The sequence below is a fragment of the Neodiprion lecontei genome, chromosome 7, assembly GCF_021901455.1.
Source record: "Neodiprion lecontei isolate iyNeoLeco1 chromosome 7, iyNeoLeco1.1, whole genome shotgun sequence".
NCBI lineage: Eukaryota > Metazoa > Arthropoda > Insecta > Hymenoptera > Diprionidae > Neodiprion > Neodiprion lecontei.
In genome coordinates this window covers 17,416,513-17,439,011 of record NC_060266.1, presented here as the reverse complement: position 1 = coordinate 17,439,011, position 22,499 = coordinate 17,416,513, and the positions used below count along the sequence as shown (strand labels likewise).

Below are 22,499 nucleotides of genomic sequence, written 5' to 3'. Positions count from 1 at the left end.
AAACAGTACCAGTGCAGTGCAAATTGGACTAACGGCGTATCTTCAACCTAACAACAATCAACTGGTTTTACTGAAAAGTGCACCTATGTGCTAATATGTGTGCTGCCCAGCAATTAATTATGTAAAATGTGGTTTTCCATGTCTTAACGGCAAACATTAACCATGCATTTTTTCAATTTGTCAAAATTTGTGTGATTCAAGAAAAAATCCCATATTTGCATTCTATAACAATCAGTTTTTGTGACATACTGGTTCCCCAACTATGATTGATAACAACGAAATCATTGATATTTACTCACCTGTAGAGTGACTAGTATCGTCAAGTATTTTCTCATATCACCGACAAGAAGTGCATTGCTAAGAGCTGGTAATTCAGCCAAGACTAAATGCTCTATGTGAACTGGCGGAATATTTTCACCACCAGCCGTTATTATCAGCTCCTTGATTCTTCCTGGAAATTAGAAGGATATCACATGTTATTGTACGAAATCCAAATGCCTCATTCTTAGAGAAATGTAGGATACCAAGGAAATATTAATGATTTTGACATGGTACTGACTCACAACCTGATATTTAATGAATTGTGATAGAAGATGAGAGAGTTCAATTTTAATGAAACGATAGTAGTTAAAACAGCCTTTACGATCAAGGATCAGTTCATTTCTTGTCTTCATAGTATTATATATTCTTTTCCGATGAAATCGTACAAAGGTAATATTACATACCTGTCATCCAGAGGAACCCATCTTTATCATATCGGCCTAAATCACCACTGTGTAACCATCCTTCATCATCTTTAGTATCCCTGGTTTTTTCTGGCTCTTCAAGGTATCCCATAAAGGTGTGACGACCCTTCATGCAGACTTCGCCTTCGCCAGTAGCATCTGGTTTGTCTATTTTCAAGTGTAAGCCTGGCATGACTGGTCCGACACTTCCCAATCTGCAAAATTATGTAACATAATCAGCATTGCGCTAGGATATCCAAAACAATTCCGAAAGCGAGATATGTTCTGTTTGAAACCATATGTAACTAAGTTCACATTTTTACCATATCCATACTAACAATTAGACTATACTAACAACTAGACTAGCAATAAAGTTTAAAATTTTAAGAAAGCTACATTACTGTACAACCAGTAATATATACAAATGATGAATATACGAAAATATAATGATTGTAATAAATTGTAGGTATACGGCATTACACGTGAATGTTGGAAATTCAACAAGAATCAGAAACAAACTGATATGTGATCCAGATAGCGTCGATTTTGTAATAAACATTTTCATTATCTTGAGTTTGTTCAGTTAATTTTTTTCATTTGCCCCAGCCATAAACTCTGTAGCTACGTAAACTTATTTTTCAAACTCTTGAGGTTATAATTTTCGTGAATTTAGAACTTGTTGTAAAGAAGTTTATATGGTTAATATAACAGTGCATTTTGAGAAGAAATCGTTATTCCGCAAGTTTAGGATTGTTCAACATTCAGTAAATCGCAATGCAGTATTTATATACTCATCTGTTGAAAACTCAACTCTCTCAATGTTATCCTATGGTTGAATAATGATGATTTTTCTTTAAATGTTACATTACATTAGATTAACGTTACTAAATTCAATCTCGTCTCCTTTAGACTTTTGATTATTCGAAAATTACCTGTAATTATCATTTTGGCTCAGAGTGTGTGCGCCAGCGCATTCTGACATTCCAAAAGCCTCCATAATAGGGATATCAAGGCTCATAAAATATCGTTTCACCTCGGTACTCAATGGAGCGGCGGCTGTCACAAAGATATTGCACTTGTCCAGACCAAGAGTGCTCTTTATTTTGCCAAAGATAAGCCATTTAGCTAACAGATAGCTCCAGCTCTTATAGTCCACTCCGTTCATCTTGTTTATGTTATAGTCGAGTGCCTGGGCTTTGGCCCAATTTGCAATCCACGTTTTTATCACTCCGTTATTTCGGGCTACGGCCTGCATTTTTTCATAAATTTTTTCCCACACTCTGGGAACTCCTAAAAAGGCGGTGGGCTTTGCTACCTGCAGAGTGTCTATCAGGGTACCCTTTAAGGCGTTTTTGTCAGCAAAATATATCGTTCCGACGATCGCCAGGCCTGCATAAATATCGACGACCTGCAAGAAATTAGAACAATATTAATGCATGTTATTATTTATGAAACCGCGGTACAGGCGAAATACTGAGGAAAATAAAATGGTTTTGCACGAGGATCTTAGCTTTATACATCAGCATTCATAAGTTCATATAATTCAGGGTTCTTCAGTACATATGATCTCACGCAAAATTTGTATTTTAGCACATTCTCGGTCAGTATAAGTTACGGTCAGTATAAATTCATATTTACACATATATCACGGCACATGAAAACAAATTCGAACGGTGATGAGAGAAATTAACGACAACTGAGTCAAGGCGGCTAGGTGATCTAGTGGAGTAAGGCTCCGGCTAAGCATCTCTAGACGCCAGGTTCGATTCCTGGCTCCGTCTTTAATTTTTCGAAATCACCAATTGTTCGAATTTATATCTTTCAACAATTATGTTCTCGTAATTAATGATATGCATATCCGCATATCAATTATTAAACAGCTTGTCCGTCTTATTTGACTTCCTATCGGAAGCAAGAATGGAAAATGTAAACATTCTCCATCTACATGCATTCTTACATATATTAGTGCTTGAAGAGAAGAATAAATTCATATTTACAGTATAAGTTACTGTTGAAGAAATGCAATTTCATCGATCCGTTATATATACATGAACTTCATATCATTTTCTAACTAGCATCTTTAATTCTTAATAGTCAACCATACGTACCCATATCTTTTAGTAACGCATTTACAAGTGATTTTTGCATGCTAAATTCATGGAGACCAAAAGGTATTTATCGAATACATATGGAAAAACAAAATTATTCCTTTAATCTAAATATTTGAGGTGAAATAACAACCGACAATTTGAAATTCGTATTTTCGACAATGTCGATGAAAACAGTGTTTCTCACAGTTAGTATTAGCAACCGTACGATAAGTATCTTCCAACTGTGATAATTACATGTCAAGATGTGATGTAAGATTACGTAACAGTATCGTACACAAATATAGGGTAATATGGAGTATCAAAAACAAACATAAAATAAAATAAAATTCAATTAAAATTTACGTCTCTACGCGAGCTCGCTAAATATTTGCGACTGGTGAGTCTCGCTACGGTGAGCTAAGCCAATCCGATAATTTGTTATTTTTTTTATTTTCATTTAATAGAATATACTTATGGTCAGGGCCGAATTACCCATTATACCAACCACGCCATGGTTCGGGGGCGCAAGCTGTCTGGGGAGTGCCTGGTATCTGAGGTTTTTTTTAAAAGTTTATTCTTTGGTTGAGAAATTTGTACAAGTTTAAAATTTTTTGAATTAAATCAGCAACTCACGCATGAGTTCAATACAAAAATACCCTTATAATCTCTTAAATAGACAAGAAGCAGGAAGATCAATGTGAGTATGATTCAATGACTCCACTGCCCCTTAACTTCACAAGGCGCAGCTAGTTACATAAAAATATAACCCAGCTTCTCAAGTACCTGGGATTTAACTGATTCTACATAAAATACTTTCAATCCCTCAAAAATCCAATAATCTTACGGAAACTGAATTCTATGCTAAAAAATTCCATGCTAACAGCAACTTGCAAACCTAAAATACCCAAGGGAATGCGTGTGACTGCGATCGATTTGGCGTAGGGGTGCCTCATATCGTATTCGGCCCTGCTTATGGTGTACTAAAATCGCTAATGCATAAGAAAATATATGTATACATTAATTACGATGTATATTTGTTATAATTTTAATATTAATGATAATAAACAACTGATTAATTGAAACTGGATCTACATTGATTTCAATGAAATTTTTGAAGATAGCTGATTTTTAATCATCCAACCGAGTTGTCAGAAGTTTGTCTCAGAGCGAATAAAAATTCGTCTACAATAGAAGGTGACCAATCATATGCACCCGGTTGCAGCGACTGGCCGCAACCACTTGTGATTAAAAATCACCCTGTACAAGCTTTCGCGCCATGTCATAAAATAACAAGGAGGCAAATTCGGTATTTTCGGGCGGAGCGTAAGTTTGTAATATGAGTCGCAGGTGAGCCGAAGACAAATATTGCTATTACGTGAGGTGCAAGGACCGTTGCCTCCTAATCGTTACATACGATTCACTATATAACAGTATGTTAGGCATTTTTTCACGAAGCAAGAAATTGAGGTTAGGGTCGCATTATGTCAGATTTGTTCGCGACAGCGCATGCGCGCAGTACAGAAATGACCACTTTTAACTCCTAGGACTTGAACGTGGTTTCTACAGTACTCCACGCATGCGCATTCAGAGGCTTTCTCGACCATTATGGAAACGAGCACTTTGTGTATGGAAAAAATGCATGGAAACACGCGAAAAACATGCTCGCGTTGTATAAAATAAATTGAGTATTGGGTGCAATATACAGTAGCAATAATTATATTCAAAATATTCTATGCATCATCAATGGACATTTCAATATATTCCAAAAATACCATAATATTTGCTCAAATACGGTAAAATTACGTCGCTGGTACAACAGGCGCCATCTCCAGGGTCGCCAACAGATAGATATCAGGCGCATTCGAACCTATATAAGCGAGGAATCAAAATGGTCGCAGTTGACGCAGTTAGACTCACTTGGAACTTTATTTCGGGCCTTCACTGGTTTTCAGAGTTCGTTGGATATAAGTTATGATTTTACGCCAGACAAAATGACAGCTCGGGCCACTAAAGTTTACGCTGAATTCTTCTACCAACAACTAAATTCTAATATCCGGGAATTTATCCTGCAAAAATCACTTGCACGTTTGTATATGCATTACGTGAAGAAACAGGTATATATTTGGCCTTTAAGATAATTTTTCGAAACATACACGTCATAGATGTAATTATAAGATGTTTACTTAGTATTTTGATATGCGTGTAGTCTAAAAATCTTGTCCATGCAAGACATGCACCACAATAATGGAATAATTATTTACAGCTGATAAATAATAATGAATAGGTGTTCGTCCTACAATAGTTTCGCCTTACCTGAGCAGCCACGTGCGACAGTGGAAGGAAGCTGACGAGCCTATCAGTCCTAGGCGTTAATCTTGCTGAAGTTATGATCGCTTTCGCATCGTAGATGAGATTGTCATGGCTCAGCATAACTGCTTTTGGATTTCCAACTGTTCCGGACTATAAAAGATGTAGGTTTAAATTTCAACTCTGTATTTCCTAAAGCAACAATGAAAATTTGTAACCCATTATTAAGGTCCAACAGATTAACTCAAATCTACTGTGAAAAATATTTGAAATAGATACGTCACAAAGTTAGAAATAACTGCAACTTTTTTGGAAATGACAGCTATGTTAAAATCACTATAAGATATGGCAAGTTATCCAAAGGGTTGTGATGCAAGTTCAGGCTGAGACACTTACCGTAAATACCAAAGTGCAACATTCATTGATGCAAATTGTCCGCAAGACAGAATCCAACTTGTCATCCGACTCATTCTTACCGATTTCCAATAATTCGTTCCACTAAAAGTATTGAAAAGGTCGTTACAAATTTTTATATCTCCAGAAGTCATTCTCATCACCATTGATGAGTCGTATCAAGCCACGAATCCGATACAGGAAAATAGAACAATATGACTATGTACGACATAGTAATTTTTTAGAACTATATACTTCTTGGGCTCTATATAGGACGGTGTTTTTACAATGCTTCGTTTTACCTTATCCTTTTTCTGGATGAGAAGGTGAAAATTATTTAAAATTGTCGCAAAATTGACTTCATTGTTATATATTCACAAATCCTCCCTTATACAGTACGAAACAGAACGGGCGAAATCATAACCGACTTACACTTAGAACACCTTTCTGAGTTGGGACACCGTCATACTGTACGATAGCTTTGAGAAGGGGTAGCTTGCTTTTGATTGCCAAAATTTTCTCCAATTGTTTGGAATCCTCGACGACAATTATATTAGCTCTACTGCGTTCCGCGCAGTACAGGCAAGCTTCTGCGGAGTTAGTTGTATAAATCCCGGAGGCAAATCCTCTGCAGAAATAAAATTACCCAAAACTAGAAGCGTTCTTTTTCCAGCACACTATATCTAATACATGTTCATTATTTTTCATCATCCTTTCAGAATAAGATCAAAACATTTTTGTAACCGAAAAAGATTGTAGCCAAAAGTCGTCCGAAAGATTGAAAAAATATCTAATTGTCCAGAGACTCATCGTGTCGAACTATATACTTCGTCTCGAACACGACTTCATAAGTCAAAAGTAGTTTGTTCATGATAAATTTCATCCAATGACGTCATTCATCTGTCGAGGTCATTTTTTAGAGTATGAACTTCGGGAAGTTACTAAAACAACGTATGTCTTCGCTGCTTGGCAAACAAGTATTAACAATCAGGCTTTTGTCATGTTCATGTCAAAAATTTATGTAATAATTTCCACAGGAATTGTTCATCATTTTATTCTGCAACTTTTGACGTAATTAGCTCACCCAGCATGTATGGCTGCGAGATCGGAGATGAACCATTCCGGACTGTTGAACCCAAGGATACAGACACTATGGTGGCGCTCGAGTCCAAGCTTCAAGAATGCTCTCGCCACGATCCGAACCTGGTTATGGTATTCTCTGTCCATAAAAATTATAATCTCAGTATGATCACAACAATTGGTGGTTGTTTGGGGATCAGTCAGAAACGAAAAAATATAAATATTGAAACAGAATGGTTTGCTACTTTTTATATCAGAATTTACCAAATTAGTACATTTGTACGACCCGTCTTCCGTAAACAGCATAACCATCTTCATTTATTACAGTGACTTCTTGAATATATATAAATGAACGTACACCTTGCAATTAGAGCTGGAATTAGAGCTATTATATAATTCTAAGTAACATGTAGCATCGTTCAAACTCGGACTGCATTGTCATAGTTCAGAAATAATTACAAACGTAAAACGCAAACGCGCACAAGAGATCAGTCAAAATATCCGCCCTGTTGTTTCTCAGGATCGTCCATTATATTATTAGTTTTCAAATGAATACGTAATCACATCAAGTGAAATCGGCTGCAAAAACAACCATCGGCATTCTTTACAAAATCAGTCTGCAGTTCACACAGTCAGAACAGCAGCGTAGTTCACATGGTCCTAATAATTTTTATATTGAAGCTTTCGAATAAAAAAAATGAAAAAAGAAAACAACTAGGGCTTTTGAGAAGCCCTCTCCCGAGGAGGTAACCGTTCTTGAAGTTGAATGTACACATGACTTGAGGACTTGAAGACTTCATGATTTCACATTATTAACGTGACTTCGAGTGACATCCGGCCGCCTAAGAGGCTAAACGGTAAAATACTGTAGCATTTTCCTTATGGATCCAAGACATCAACAGTCCATGGTATTTTTCAGAAAAGCTCAAGAAATAAATTCTGCGCAGATAAATATTTTGTAATCATTTGTTATCGATACTAAAGAAATATGGATCGCTTCTTTAAACTGGAATGCATGCTTCATCGTCTGCAGTTCTGTAAAAGTGATCAGACAAGTCGCAATATCTTTTATCCTTTTTCTTTTTTGGACACTACATTATTTCCTTCACCTATCGAAGTGGATTCAAATGTCTCAACACGCGTGTTACTTTTTCTAAGTGAATCCTTATGCGCATAAATTACTGGCGGGGTAATGACATTGTTTAACAAAGTCCGTATCATGCTTAGAATGCCATAATTGTTTCAGACGATTGTAACACGCAATTCTTGAATATGTATGACGTATGCAGAGTTACGAATACTTCAAGGTAATTATAGCGACATTCATGACAAAAAAACTATAAGAATGGTCTAATCATTTGTCAATTTTCCTAATTCCTAACTTCGGGTCAGGCAGTGATCCCGCCGATTGAATAGCTGGATTAAAGTTCTAATGCCAATTTAGTTCGAAATAAAACGTACTTGAAGGTATAGGTAACTCTTCGCCCATCGACTCCTTCACGGGATACCAACGCTGGAAAGTCGGGGTTTTCCCTGGCCGTTTTTGCCAGCAATCCTGGCACTGAGATAGGCACATGATCGGCGATTCCATTTTTTTCAAATTCAATGCGAACTCGACCGGCTGCTTCAGTCGTAGATATCGAATCAGATGAAAGTACTTGGTCTGGTCCTGAATCCAACAAATCAATTTCATCGTTATAATAGTAAATGAAATAGCTACAGATATATCAACATCCTTAAAAAAACCGTTATCACGCCATGATATTGTTCTTTCAACCCATTTCGTCGCATTTTTGATTTCTTTTACCACAAAAAATTAACTCCAAGTGTGAAGTTTCATCATTTACTTTCGTAATAACAACGAGTGAAACTAATTATTTTCGTATATTCGTACTCCAACATTGTAATATATTTTATGATACAGTTGTTTATTACGTAAGTATACCTGACTGAATGACAATTTTATATAAATTAAACTTTGAATGTTAATTAACATATGAACGCTTTCATTAACGATTTTTATCCATCAGAGTTTTTTTTGTAGAACGTACAATTCGCTACAATAATATGTATTTTTCATTATTGTCGGTATATCCGTCAACAAATTATAAAATTCCGGAGAGCAAAAAAAGTTTTTCCCATGTTATTTCCATAAGATACTTCGATCACAAAGCGGACTATCTTAAACTTGTTATAGAAAGCTCAAATTTTTAGGGAATTTTTTTGTATCAATTTGAAAGCGTTTAAGCCCCTGAGAGCATAAAAATTCAAAAATAGCCCTATCAAGGATCACCCTAATGTCCACAGTAATGCAATTATATTTCTCTGCCTGCGGAGGTATGCAGCTAGCGCCAAAATCTCTATCTTGCGTAATTCAATCGATAAGAGCAATCGGAACTATTGAGAGGTTGAACTGTATTCAAATTTTGTATCATTCAATTTGTGAAGACACGACAGACAATATGACTGACATCGAAAGAAAAGAAAAGAAAATCTCTCGGTAAATTCTTACTCGGTAATGTTCTGAATTCAACCGGTTTTTATTTCTTTTAGTGTTGATGGTTAAATAGGCGTAGGAGATAATTGCACAGAAATTCACATTGATTCAAATATTTCGGTATTATCCATGAACATAGTTGAATGATTTTAGAACACTCAGAATAAAATATCCGAAAAACACGGTAATCATTGTTTGCATGCTAATTTTCGCGGGGCTTTGATAACATTAAAATCTCCTCACCGTGAATATTGGATTTATATGGTAATCTGACAATAGGGTATGCAATAAAAAAACTTGCAGCAATATAATTATATATACACAGTGTTTCCGAGTAAATGCCGCAGTATGTTGGATTGCCACCACTGAGGGGCACAAATATCGTTAAGACAGACCTACCGAGTTATCGGTAGAACTTTTAACGCGCTATCTGATGGGTTACGTACCGATAACTCGGTGGGTCTGTTTTAACGATACTTGTGCCCCTAATTGGGAGGCAACCTGACATACTGTAGCGTTCACTCAGAAACACCCTGTATATTAGAGTGACCAGCAATCATAGAAACTTTGGCAATCTAGAAATTTGGAAGCCTCAGCGAATTTTATCGCGGCTCTCGATTTTTTTCAATCAAAGCTCAGTTAATAGAAAATTTAACCAAGCGTCGACTGAAGATGAACAAAGACTCTCAGCTCTGGATGAGCCTGCAAGTCAAACTGAGTGATCCTGAAGATAATTGGAGATCCCTTTGCTAACGACGCTCTGGTGGGAGTGTATAAAAAATGAGTTGTAAGCGGAGGATACAGAAATTTCGGCCAAACCTTGTTTATAAAAATTCATCGTACCGCTTTCGCAGGGTTTGGCGATCCTCGAATTATAACGCAAAGTTTTGTAAATTTTACACACCGGCGAAATAAAAATAGGCTGTAAAAGATGGTGGTGTTGAAATCGGCGAAAATTCACCGGTGGCGACTAATATACGTACAACAATATTTGTGGTAAATGCGAAAATTTAACATTACATAATGTTGCGAGTAAATAAAAATCAGATTTGGTGTTAGGTTGACACTACATTATACTGCTCTACAGAATTTTGCATTGGCCACTAACTGAACACCCTGTATGTATATGGTATTCTCGACACTCACCGTCTAGGTCTGTTTGGCTTGAAATGGCGAATTCGACCCCAGAGCCGTTTGCAGCAGCTGTTGATCTCTGAAAGATAGGAAGTGAGGTCAATTTAAGCAAATTTAATACGTGATGATGACGAAATTTGCGATACATTTAGAGTAAGTTTAACGTAATTGATCCACAAGACTTTCTGCGGTAATAGAAAACGTGCTGTTCTTAAGGAAGTGCCTGTTCGAAATAACGTCACTGCTGAATACAGACTCAATACAATTAACTGAAAACTGCAATAAAATTCAATCTAAAATTCATATCTCTTTTGCAATCAACCGATTGTCAAATGTTAAGCAAAGTTTTGAAGAAGATACATCAGACTTTTAGGAAAAATATGTTATTGCTATATTTCGTTAAAAAAGTATACTCATTTGGGGCTTTGAAAATCAAAAAATTCGGAGAGCTGAAGTATGGAAAAACTTGATGAAAAGGCTGCGAAACATTGTTTTTAAAGTATGTATACTTTTCTGGTTGCGAGGTACAATATATATTATAAAAAAAAGTGATTCGATTAGTATTCATTTTTCTTCTCTTCTGCCACTATACATATAATGGGTGTAAACAAACTATGGAAATCGTGGCTGTGAATATTTATATGATCATTCACGCTCCGTCAGCGTCATTATAAGTGGAATACATGCATGTTAGCAACAAACAAATAAAGTTGACAATGTCACTCACTAACTCAATAGTATAGTTTAAATTTCGCCTGAGCTGGGTATCCATCTCAGTCTATCGGTCTAGAATTAAATCGATCGAATCTTGAAGTATACTTTACACAAAACAAAAAACTTTCGATTAGTTTAAAAAATATGAGGTTCAATTCCGGTCGGATTTCATGTGCTGTTGCCTGAATGCAACAGTAATCTGTTTGTTCAGGCTACCGGTGTTTTCATTTAAATAAGGCCTCGTCTTAACTTTATCGTTAGGCCGATATAAAATTATTGCAACTGTTGCAAGAAAGTATAAAGTCATTTTCATTTTATACCCAGAACGATATTTTATTAGCTGCGGTAAAAAATAAAAATAGTCCAAGACTGTATGGTAAACAGAACCCGAAATTTTTCTCGGTGTAATCGCAGTTTCAGTCAACGGAACAAGGTCGATAGAATGCTATAAAATACACTGTTCTAAAGTGCGTTTCGCAAAAATGGATCTCGGCATAATATAGCTCTTAATTTTGAAAAACTCCGACTTTGACAACAGATCGCAGCTCCCACACCGACGAGGTATAAAAAATATCAAACGATTATCAAAATACCGTCTTTACGTTACAAATGCAATACGTTACAAAAGCTTGTCCCAAAGCACTCTAAAGCTGCTTCGAGCGTATGCCTCGGATATGTACCAAAGATAGACAGCCTGAGCGGTTTTTTTGTCGAAGCCGAAAAGGAACACCCTGCATACCAGAGAGACACAGAAAATGACCCAGAGCTGCTCGTCTTTACCGACTGATTCGACCCCACATTTTTTCCCCATAATAAATTGACGTAGTTCGATATTCAAATAAATACCGTATATATGTGATAATTTAAACGTGCTTGTACCCTTTCAGGTCAGTAAGAACAGTTTTTCGATTCAAAAATTCAACGTCACCCATAGTGATCCCCTTTGGTTAATTAACTCCTTTATGTAGCTACGCTCAAGGCAATGAGACTTTGCTCGGAGGTATTTATGAATCAAGTCTCTATCGCAATGCTAAATTTGTGAATTTATGAATGGAATGAAAAAAGGGTAGCACCGTTACGAGAAATATTCAAAGAAAATTGTCACCCCAGGGGAATAGATTATAAGTAATGAATTTTTAATCGCTTCGAACAAATCGTTAAGAAAGCATTGATATCTTGGAGATTCAATCAAACTGATACATTTTCCGGTAACGATGTTGCAATTGATAGGTGATTATTTTTTCACTAAATCCAGATTTAGTAGTACAGTAGTCATGGACTAACAACAAGTTTCCATTTGGTTCTGAATCCCGCTGAATCTAAAACCTCAACATGCGGTAAACGTCAAACAATGACAGCATTGGTACAAGAGATAGTTCCATGCAATTAGAGTTTAAAAAAAGGTAGATTTTGAATTGTGTTTCAGATTGAAACGCAGTAATTCACTCAATTCATATAATTAAACAAGAACGGTTATATGTATATTACAGTTTTTATGTTTACACAATATATGCACCTGGGTTTGAGCTCGCTGATTGGTTGAGGAATAGTTTTGACTAACTCAACAGCGGTGAAATTATAACAGTATGAAAAATGTGAGGTTCAAAATAAACCGCCAGGCATTGTACAGCAAAAACCCGTTACGTTCAACTTTTCCTTGGTAAGAATGCACGACCTTCTCCCACTACTACTGCAAACGCCAATGCTCGAAACATTTCTGCGGGACGAAACGTAATGAACCAAAGTTTCAAAAAATGTCAACCCACTTCACTTGCATCCAACTAAAAAAGTCCCCGTGAGGTACGAATTTTCTTTTACATTAGTCGATTTCGCTAGAGCTAAATACAAATATGACAAGGTGATACCTAAAAAACCGCTGAAAATTATAAATTTTTCATTTTCCAATTATAAATGTTTCGAATATTTAGGTATTTCACTTCAAAGTTATTCTCATTTATATCTCAATATTGCCATGCTCTTTGAAAAACGCATAGCTGAAGTTTCACTGTATTAATGACAACAGAGGCCGTATTATTTTCAATTTTTTAAAACACCAATAGCACATCGTTCGTACAATTTTTTTGCCACAATACTTAATTTTATAAGTCGACAAAATTTTATGTAAATCATCAATAATGAAAATATTTTGTACGCGAATACTGAATTTTTTGGTACTAAATGATATTCGCAACTCATAACGGATTCATGAAAATTCGATCAATTACCTAGTTTCCATTGTGTTTCAGATATTTTCTGTATTAACATCACATTGATTTTAGTTAAATTAAACTCGATCAGCTTCGGTTACATTTTTTAAACCGTTGTGCCATAATCTTTTTGTTTGAAGGACGAACATCCAAGTGCAAGAAATTGCGTAATCACGATCAAAGCTTTGGACGAAGAGAATCTGAGAAAATGTAGAGCGACATTGAAAAAGGTCAAAATTCAATAGATATCATGGCTCCTAAAAACCGTTGAATATTCAACGAATTGATGATGCTGAAGCTAGCCGCCGATTTATAAAAAGTTCTCACATGCACTGATTTTCATGTAAATACCACTCGAAACAATGGAGTTTTAGATTCTAATACTTACCCACTGATTCGTATAGTTTGATCATGCAAAATTACTATATTACGTTACATGTGCAGAAAGTTGTTGTTTCCCGATGAGTGTAAAGTTTGCAAATTTACCGCAAAAGCGAGTGCTATTTTCGCACGATTCTTTCCAACATATCTGCGAACAAAAGTTTGAATCGAGAAGCAACAAAGGCGCCACTGATGGCGCGTAAAATTTGAATCAGGTTGTCTACGCTGAATGACGCAGTGTGTAAAATTGAATTATACGAAAGTGCGCATGCGCCAAAAAAGTATCCTAATGTGTATAACCGAGCATTTCAGAGTTGCGCGCGTGCGCCAACGTCGTTTTACAGAACCGTTGGGAAATCAGGCCATTACGCACGCTCCACGACATCGAAAACCGAACTTTTCCGGATGGTGTTGGAAAACTAGTTACGAAGTTGATTGCACGAGGCGGATGCGACCATTTGTCGCACTAGTATCGCGTACTACTTTTTGTAAAGAGTGCAGGAAATGTCCCTCTGTTGTTAAAAAAACGTGCGCAAAAGTAACTAGGGTGTTAAAATAGCGTGTAGAAAAGTAACTAGTGGGTATAAGAGACTGTGGTCGATTACAGGCTCCAAGCGAAGAACTTTTGATGCACATGTTACAAAAAATACGTTTCGCTATTTGGTAAATTCCACTTGTGGTTACGTCACTTAACATTTTGCTCGGATAAATTATTCAAATTTATTGCGAAACCGAACGCAAAGTTATACTGAAAAAATACATGATAATTTCCCTATAAATTCAGCCAGCAACAAAACCTTGATATATTATTATTTCCATTTCATTGCCTGTCCAAAAATAACTGCCATATGCAAAGATAGAATTTGAAATTCTCAAGTTACGACTTACTTAGAGGAACTGCGTAAAAAGCTCAGACCAGAATCAACCGACGAATGATTTCCTGAGTCGATATGTATACTTCAGTAACGACTGTAAGGCTTTATAAAACTGCCGATTGTGAGTTATATATTGTTAAAAAAAAAACATATCCGTAATGACTGTAATATTGTGAGTTAGTTGTAAAGCAATTCTGACTGTACACATTAAATTAAACATAAACTGAAGAATCCACGATGAAGAAATAAAATCGAGGAAAAAATTGCGTAATATGAAATTGGCGAATGACTGGTTTGATCAGCCGATCGTATGATGAGCAGCATATCGATTATAAAAACCACTATAATATCTGAGTCTTGGCTTAGGCTGTTGAAAGTTCACTGATAAGAACTATATATGACTTTAATCGCTGTTAACTCTCGATATCGGTATAACGTATCTGAACTGACGCGTTTCTCAATCTTTTATATACTGAAACTTTTTAAACCGCTTACCATTTCTTCTTCCAGAGCTAGGTGGTATAACGAATGCAGCAACGTCGAACTTTGGCGGACGACTGATCAACATCTGCGTCAAAACGCAAACGTTCGACCGATCGTCCCGTCGGTTAGATTAAAAATTTCGATTTCCTAACTGCTTACGGCGTGTCGATCATGATATTCTTGCATGCTTGCTCTTGGTCATTTTTTTTTCTTTTTTTTTTTAATTTTGTATCTTTTTCTTCACATTCTAGTCGAACTATAATTTAGTGCGTAATTTTAACGAAAAATATAACGTGAAATCCAACTGGCAATATCCTTACAGCAATGCTTTTGGTACTGTATGCATTTTAGCGACCGATTTTACCGATATTTATACAAGAAGATATACAGGCTGAGTCAGTACAAACTCCGAGAATAGGAGGAGCTTAGGCAATCAATAGTGGCCACCCCGCAGCCAATCAGACGAGTGATCAGATGGATTTTAATGATTTTCGTGAAAAGTGTTCAAACTGAGGGGCGTCTTGTTTGATTCAAAACTCAAGTTAGAATTCCCTTGGAGGGCGACATTTTGGGCGGTCTAAAATCACACCTGTTTTTAGGAATTTTTTTTTAAAGAATATAAAAACACTTGGAGGAATTTGAGTTTGAGAGCTTTATTATTTGCAGTTTCAAGAACATTTTAGAATTTTTTCACCGAAATTAATAAAAAAAAAAAATGGCGGCATGGCGCATATAAGTAGCGAACGACTACGTTTTAATCCGATGGGACAGATTGCTCGGTCAATTTTTATCCGATCGATTTGAAATTTCGACAAAATGTGTAACTTGTTGATCGACTCAAGCTCCTGGCTAAATTTTTGAATTTCAATCCCAAGATATTGTTATAAAAATTTTTTTAACAATTTTTTTTTCATAGAAAGAAGAAATTTTGTGTTCATAATCTTCTATAGGCTGTGGAAATTTTTTTTTTTTCAACATCGGGGCTGCGAGTTCGAACCCGAAAAGGTGTTCTTGGAACAAAAGAAATTTGCTACCTGTTACAAGTTGGACAGTGACGTCAATACACCAACGCAAAAGACCTCGAGTTCACTGTCGTTCGCTACTTATACGCGGCATGCCTCTATTTAGTTATTAATTTCAATAAAAAAAATTCTAAATTCTTCTTGAATCAATAAATAATAAAGCCCTCAAACTCAAATTGCTCCAAGTGTTTTTATTTCCTTTAAAGAAACTCCTAAAAGTAGGTATGATTTTAGACCGTCCAAGCTGTATCCCCCCCCACCTCTCCCGCTCCTCCTTAAAAAACCAGCGGGCATTTGAAGAGAGCAATGATTTAGAACACATTCGACACTGTTGAGTATAACTTGTTTCTATCACTAATAATTCATCAGAGGAGCCAACTAATTTCACAAACATTTGGGCGGCGATGATAGTTGAAAACGTCGAAGAATTTGTTGATAAGTTTCTTATTTACTCGTTTGACTGGTTGCGGGGCAGCATATGTTGAGTAGCTATAATAAATTCCTTCTGTTTTCAGAGATTGTACCGACTCAACCTGTATACAACGAGAAAGTTGTAATCAATGAATAAACCTGCAGCGTAAACGATCAAGTGCGTCAGTAAATTTAATCACTACAAGACGAGTGGATTGTAAATTATACGTTATCGCATTCATTTATGTAAGTCCTGTCCTTCGATACTTGTATACGTATATGATTGATCGTGACCTTCACGAAGAACTTGAAAGAGAATCTTGTATATTTCGAGAAATTTCTCATCCCGTCCAAATTATTTGTGTGTACATATTATCGTTTCATTTGACATTCGTTGCGTTTATTGCATACCCATATATTTTCAAATCTACACATATGCACTCCCAATTGTTATGACTTTTTTCTACACCTGCACATTTTAAAAATGTACTCAAAAAGTGAACCCGTACAACACGCAATGTATATTAGGGTGCTTCGGAAAGAAATGACTTACGAATTTTCAAAAGTTTCTCCACCTCAAAAGTTTGCTTAACTTAGAAGAAGGATTCTCTTTCTTTTTTTTTTTTAATATTTCGAAAAACATGTCGCAGCATCTCGATTATTATTTATTTGCCGACATTTATATTCAACCTAACGATCACCATCCGTAACATTACAAGCTGTCGAACTGAAATTTTATTTTCCGTCTTCTTTGCGACGTAAATTCATATTTTGATCGATGTAAGAAATAATGCGAATTTTTCTTCACTTTCCTTCGTAAATTGAAGCAGAGAAAAAAAATTTTTTTTATTAAAGTGAAAAATCAAACGAGAAACATTTTCCATATAACTTAGAACTCTCATATTTTCCCATAATATTTCTTTTAACATGAACAAATTTTTTTGAGGGTGCCACGTTGGACAATCGTTATTATACATAAATTGTTCACTTTTTCTAGACTGGTGATCGACTGATGGCCACGTCAGCTAATGGCTCTGAAATTACCTCACACGGATGTAATACCTAAGATTTGTATTATAATCCGAAAGCCACTTCTCTCGTTATTCCATTAACTAACTCCAAAATAAAATTGTTGTAATAAACCTAATGCATAATGTATTATATGTACATTCAAGATCGTGGCAACATGATGCTTGCCATTATCTGCGAGAATACGAACTTTGATCAAATTCTATATCTTCGTTTTTATCCATCTCTAAAATCTCACCTTTGATTCTGTTACGTAAGCGTTCGTCGCATGGCCGTTTAGCAACAATACTTCCTCCGTCGACATTTTATCTGCAATAAAAATGAGATGTATCTAGTATATACTATATATATATATATGTATATATATAAGTTCAATGTATTCATTTAAAATCTACCGATTTATCCAGTTTATCATCATTCATGTTCGACATCTTCGATTATATTTAATGTATTACCTAGATGGACTATTCCAAGCAATTTCAAGTTCACCATTACCAATTATTATTTTAACTTCAGTTTTTTTGTAATACTTTCAAATACGACATTCCGAAGTTGGAACCTGTTGAACTTTGAATTTTAAGGCTACTTCTAAACCACTTTTGGCAGTGTTACCAAATCTGAAATTGCTTCCTAGAATTTTTTAAAATAATTCTCCGATTTTTCAAATTGAGACATAACGGTAGTAAATAATTTATAACTTTTAAACCAATTATAACACCACTTTTCGCAAGGTTTTAAAATTTTTCCAATCTTGCGTTGAAAGTTTTACCGTAATTTGTTCAATTTTCTAAGGGACCACAATTTTATAATATTCAGTAATATACGGATTTAAATTTTGTGACAATTCCACGAGGTATCAGACGATTTTTAATGAGGCTTTTCTATAAAATTTTCAAACAAATTTCGGTAATCAGATTTTGACGTGGTGCTATGAATTTCCATAGAATAAAAAGAATGTGTGCTCAAAATTCTTCTAATAATTCCACTAAGATTTCAGGTATTTTTACGAAGAATTGAAGGCGAGTTATTTACAATTACAGATATACCGCATACGAATAACTTTTATCCTTTCTCCCACTGATTATTTATGCTATATATACCTATACCGCAGCGGATGATGTGACGCGGTCAAAGTCCACGCTAAGATTTTAGCGGTTTTCGCTATCGTAATTATCACTATAGTCTATACTACGCGAATGCGTGTAATACTATGCACATATGTGCAATAGTCTCCTACAAAAATTTGATATGAAAATTTCACAAAAAAAACTTGTCCATCTCTTTTCCTGGGAAACTATTCCTATTCATCAGGTTAAACGGTAGGGAGCATTTGAAAAAATGATTGATTTTTTTTTTTGTATACCGATGCGACAATATTGACTTGCGGTATAATTCTGATGCGGAAAATTTTTTTTCCAAGCAATCGCGTAGCTCAAAAAATATATTATTTAAAACAAGAAGGAAAAACATTATCAGGTTTGATGCGTCGCACAGATACCGATACGCAAGGCGTTGTAAAGACTTTGCATTCTTGATTCTGACGGTGATAATAATAATTTAATCCTTTATGCTTGTGCTTGCTGCGTGCGTAAAGAATAAATATGTACCTACTTCGGTTTTAAATGAAATAACAGAGATGGTCCAATGTTGAAAATGAAACACAGGCTTCCTAGTCAGTCTTACCTAACATAAATAATTGATCAACTTTTGTTTAAATATTAATTTTACCTATTTATGGTTCAACTTGACATCACAAAATATATCCATTGCCATTGCCCGCGGCATTAGACGCGCATATAAAAATACAGACGTAATATCAAAGATTTACACATGTAAGAACTCAATTAAATATCATTGAAATTTTTAACCTGAACTTCGTGTCGCATAAAATTTTTCCGACTAAGGAATTCAACGAGGTTTAAATTAGTAATATTATAGTGACGAAACATTCGCGAATAAATCACTATTTTCTTAATTTTACAATGATTTTGAAGGAACTAAGATCTCGAAATACGAGTGTGTCTTGTTTTATTACGGTTTACTAACTTTCAGACAGTTACGAAATAGCAAAATAACGGTTTTTCCTTAGCACGAATCGTTACGATAACGTTACTAACTTCAATATAACGAAATTCATTTGTTATTCAAATTAAACTTTTGTAGCACGGATACCTCGACCAATGATTTCGACCCGAAATTATGCACTCATTATCATTAGAATTTTACACAACAACAAGTTTATAAGAGCCGTTGGATCAAACAAATGATTAGGTTTACATTTTATATACATATTTTCATTGGGCGTTCAAAATGACTGTAATTTTTTAATCGTTTCAATTAAATGGTTCAATTATATTTCAATCATGGTTTTTCAAGCTTTTACCAGCAAATTTGCTCATTGTCAACAAAAAAAAGAAAAAAATATCACTACAGATTTTACATGCTTGATAAAAAAAAAGAAAAAAAAAGGGTTATACTCTGAACAAATTTGGATATCCCTGAATTTTTTTTTTATTTTACGCTTTGGTACAAAATCATTACAATAACAATACAGATATGGTAAGAAAAATATAGTCACATGCAAATTAATATCAACAATGAAACTTGGAATATTTCATCCAAATTAACGAACAGTTTCAACACTTTCAAGTCATCTCTTTTTTTTTTTTTTTTTATCATATAGGCCACGTAATTTTTAGTCGAACTTTTATTTGTAGTGACGATTAACAGAATGATGTGCGGACAAATAAAACTCACGCCAGAATTTGGAAAAGCACGAGAAAGAAAATCGCGTTATTCGATTCGACACTTTTCGAAATTATCAAGGTTCGATGTTTATAAGTGCTTATTCGTAAATTATTAGAACACCGTTCGTACTATCCTACACTTATAATATCGGTGGATTAATGATTACTGCATTGGTGGGGTGCAACAATGCCGTACTACATATTTTATATACCTTTGCAAAGTAAAATCACCATCGTAGGTAGCGTAGTCGGTATAATACAAGCACTTCCTTCTCGCGTGTCACCTCATACGATACTAGGGCTAACGCTGTAAAGAGTAAGCGCGGTGGTGTGACATCCCTGGAAATCAATAGACCAAGGTATCACACCATTATTGGCGGGAAATTTGAACCCTGCAGTCGTACGCCGCAACAACAAAAGAAGAACTCCGAAGTGATCTTTGTTCGTACTTTGTACTTTTTCACGTAACCGCGTGTAATCTGCATAATGAGACGATATTAAGTGGTGTGTGCATACACGCATACATAATCTATGATTAAGATCTCATGAACGTTTTTGTAGGTGTAGGTTAACGTTTGGAAGTATTGTGAGAAAACGCGTTTTCACTGTCCTGATGATAAATAAGCAATTACAAGAAAGGTATAATAATGTTTGTTCGCCTATCAAGTACCCGGGGTTTTAATTTTTTTTTTTTTTTTCCCGTTACCTAATAATCAACGCGATTGCATACAATTTATCAGGTAGAAGTGACGCTGCCGTATTTCTGTATCTGTGAACGATAAAATTGAAAAAAAAAAAAAATTCATGACGTGTGTTTTCTCATCAGCAAAGCAGTTAAATTATTTCCGTACCCGATGATAATCGATGAAATAATTTTTTAAATGCTATAATTATACTTGGCACCATAAGCCGATTTTTCATTCTCCGAAACAGAGATTCAAAAATATATTTTTCCGTTGTTGATGTTTTACCTTCATTGGTACGATCTATGTCTCATAGATGTTTGCGGTTTCGATAACATTTTTACGTTTCATCACCTTTCGTGATATAAGAAACGTATTGATTTTGGTCGCAAAACGTTTATTATAATTTGATCGAATCTTTACGGTTTTGAACCTTTAAAATACGAAAACCAGGTTACTAGGGAAAGGTCGGTACGTCTGTCTGTCAATCTGCCCGACAAACTGCCGCGACGATCTCGGAATCGGCTAAATGAACAAATCCGAAACTTACAGGATTTTACAAGAAAATGATGGGCATGAAAAATGATCAAGTCTTGTTTAATTTGAACTTCAGGTTCTAGCGGTAATGAATCGATTTTCAATGTTTTCCCGACAAACCTACACTTTTGCTCTCTATTACTTTTTCTAACTGAACGGTTATATTTCGACAAGTTTATTTATTTACTTGAAAAAGATTTATAAATTTTTTGTTTATCGTGTAAAATTGAAGAAAAAAAATTATGCACATTTTTCCCCGTTTTTCTAGTATCGCGATGAAACTAGTTTTTCTGGTTTGTTATACCGAATGAAGTTTATCTATTCGTTGTTTTTCTATTTTTTTGCGGTATAAAATCACATATCGTGCGTAGGGATTTAAAGAACTCACAATGTTTGTCTTTACCGTAAAAGTATGTTCCTTATCTGGAACATCACAGGTGTGACGAAATGCAGCGCCCCCGACCAATGTAATAAACTAATTGTTATTAATGGGATTTACATTTTACATTGAACGCATCACCTGATTATATATGTTATAAATATACACACGTACATAGAAACACACACATCCATATACGATACCTCGTGTAAGTTGATAAGATATGCATGACCAATATTGGTCTGCACAACAAGAAGAGTTTTTAATATTTTTGCGTTCCACTTATATTATCACTGATAACTGATGAGGTTTTCTGTACACTATTCCACAACTGTAAAAATCAAATGCTTCACGGATGCTCAGAAACTAAACTACTCGACAAAAGAAGGTCTAATGGTGCAAAGAAAAAAAAAAAAAAAAGACGCAACACAAAATTTGAAAAGAAAATTTTTTTTTCAAAAGGCAATACAAAGCAATCGGTAGAATGATATATTTGCACTTGGAAGAAGGTATACGTGGTATGTGGCAAACGGACTGAATGGAGAAGGTAAACAACGGTATAGCTCAACCAAAAGTGGAACGAGCAACGGTATAACTACTTCATTTATAAACTAAACAGTATTACATCTCGATCCACGCATACTCACAGCTGTGTTGGATGCTGCTAAGTCGGTTGCCTGCAGCCAGCTGAGTTTCGTATTTTTCTATGTATACGCTAAGTCGACGACCGGCGGAGTTCCGCACTGGTTAACGGACGGAGTTCAACTGAGGAGTAAACGGCGCGAGGCATACAGCGTGTCACGTG

At 35.4% G+C, this 22,499-nt stretch overlaps 1 protein-coding gene and 1 long non-coding RNA gene across 4 annotated transcripts in view; one reads left to right on the top strand and one right to left on the bottom strand.

The window, feature by feature from the left end:
- Positions 1 to 22,499, bottom strand: part of LOC107222911 (very long-chain-fatty-acid--CoA ligase bubblegum) — a 25,472-nt gene extending 2,973 nt beyond the window's left edge. The window contains exons 1-11 of one of the 3 annotated variants that reach the window (XM_015662450.2): positions 22,342 to 22,499; positions 17,587 to 17,657; positions 10,239 to 10,305; positions 8,057 to 8,264; positions 6,600 to 6,734; positions 5,948 to 6,143; positions 5,519 to 5,620; positions 5,129 to 5,275; positions 1,658 to 2,133; positions 726 to 940; positions 300 to 451 (exon numbers count right to left, since the gene is read on the bottom strand). In XM_015662450.2, the coding sequence (XP_015517936.1) occupies positions 300 to 451; positions 726 to 940; positions 1,658 to 2,133; positions 5,129 to 5,275; positions 5,519 to 5,620; positions 5,948 to 6,143; positions 6,600 to 6,734; positions 8,057 to 8,264; positions 10,239 to 10,305; positions 17,587 to 17,652 (1,764 nt within the window). In that variant the 5' untranslated portion in view covers positions 17,653 to 17,657; positions 22,342 to 22,499. Of the gene's footprint in view, positions 1 to 299; positions 452 to 725; positions 941 to 1,657; positions 2,134 to 5,128; positions 5,276 to 5,518; positions 5,621 to 5,947; positions 6,144 to 6,599; positions 6,735 to 8,056; positions 8,265 to 10,238; positions 10,306 to 14,898; positions 15,026 to 17,586; positions 17,658 to 20,307; positions 20,465 to 22,341 lie in introns of those variants that run through there. The other 2 variants (XM_015662448.2, XM_015662451.2) reach the window with 2 other exon arrangements.
- LOC124295487 lies at positions 4,705 to 5,167 on the top strand. Its single transcript, XR_006905437.1, has 2 exons — positions 4,705 to 4,929; positions 5,079 to 5,167. It is a non-coding gene; the product is annotated as an uncharacterized LOC124295487 (long non-coding RNA).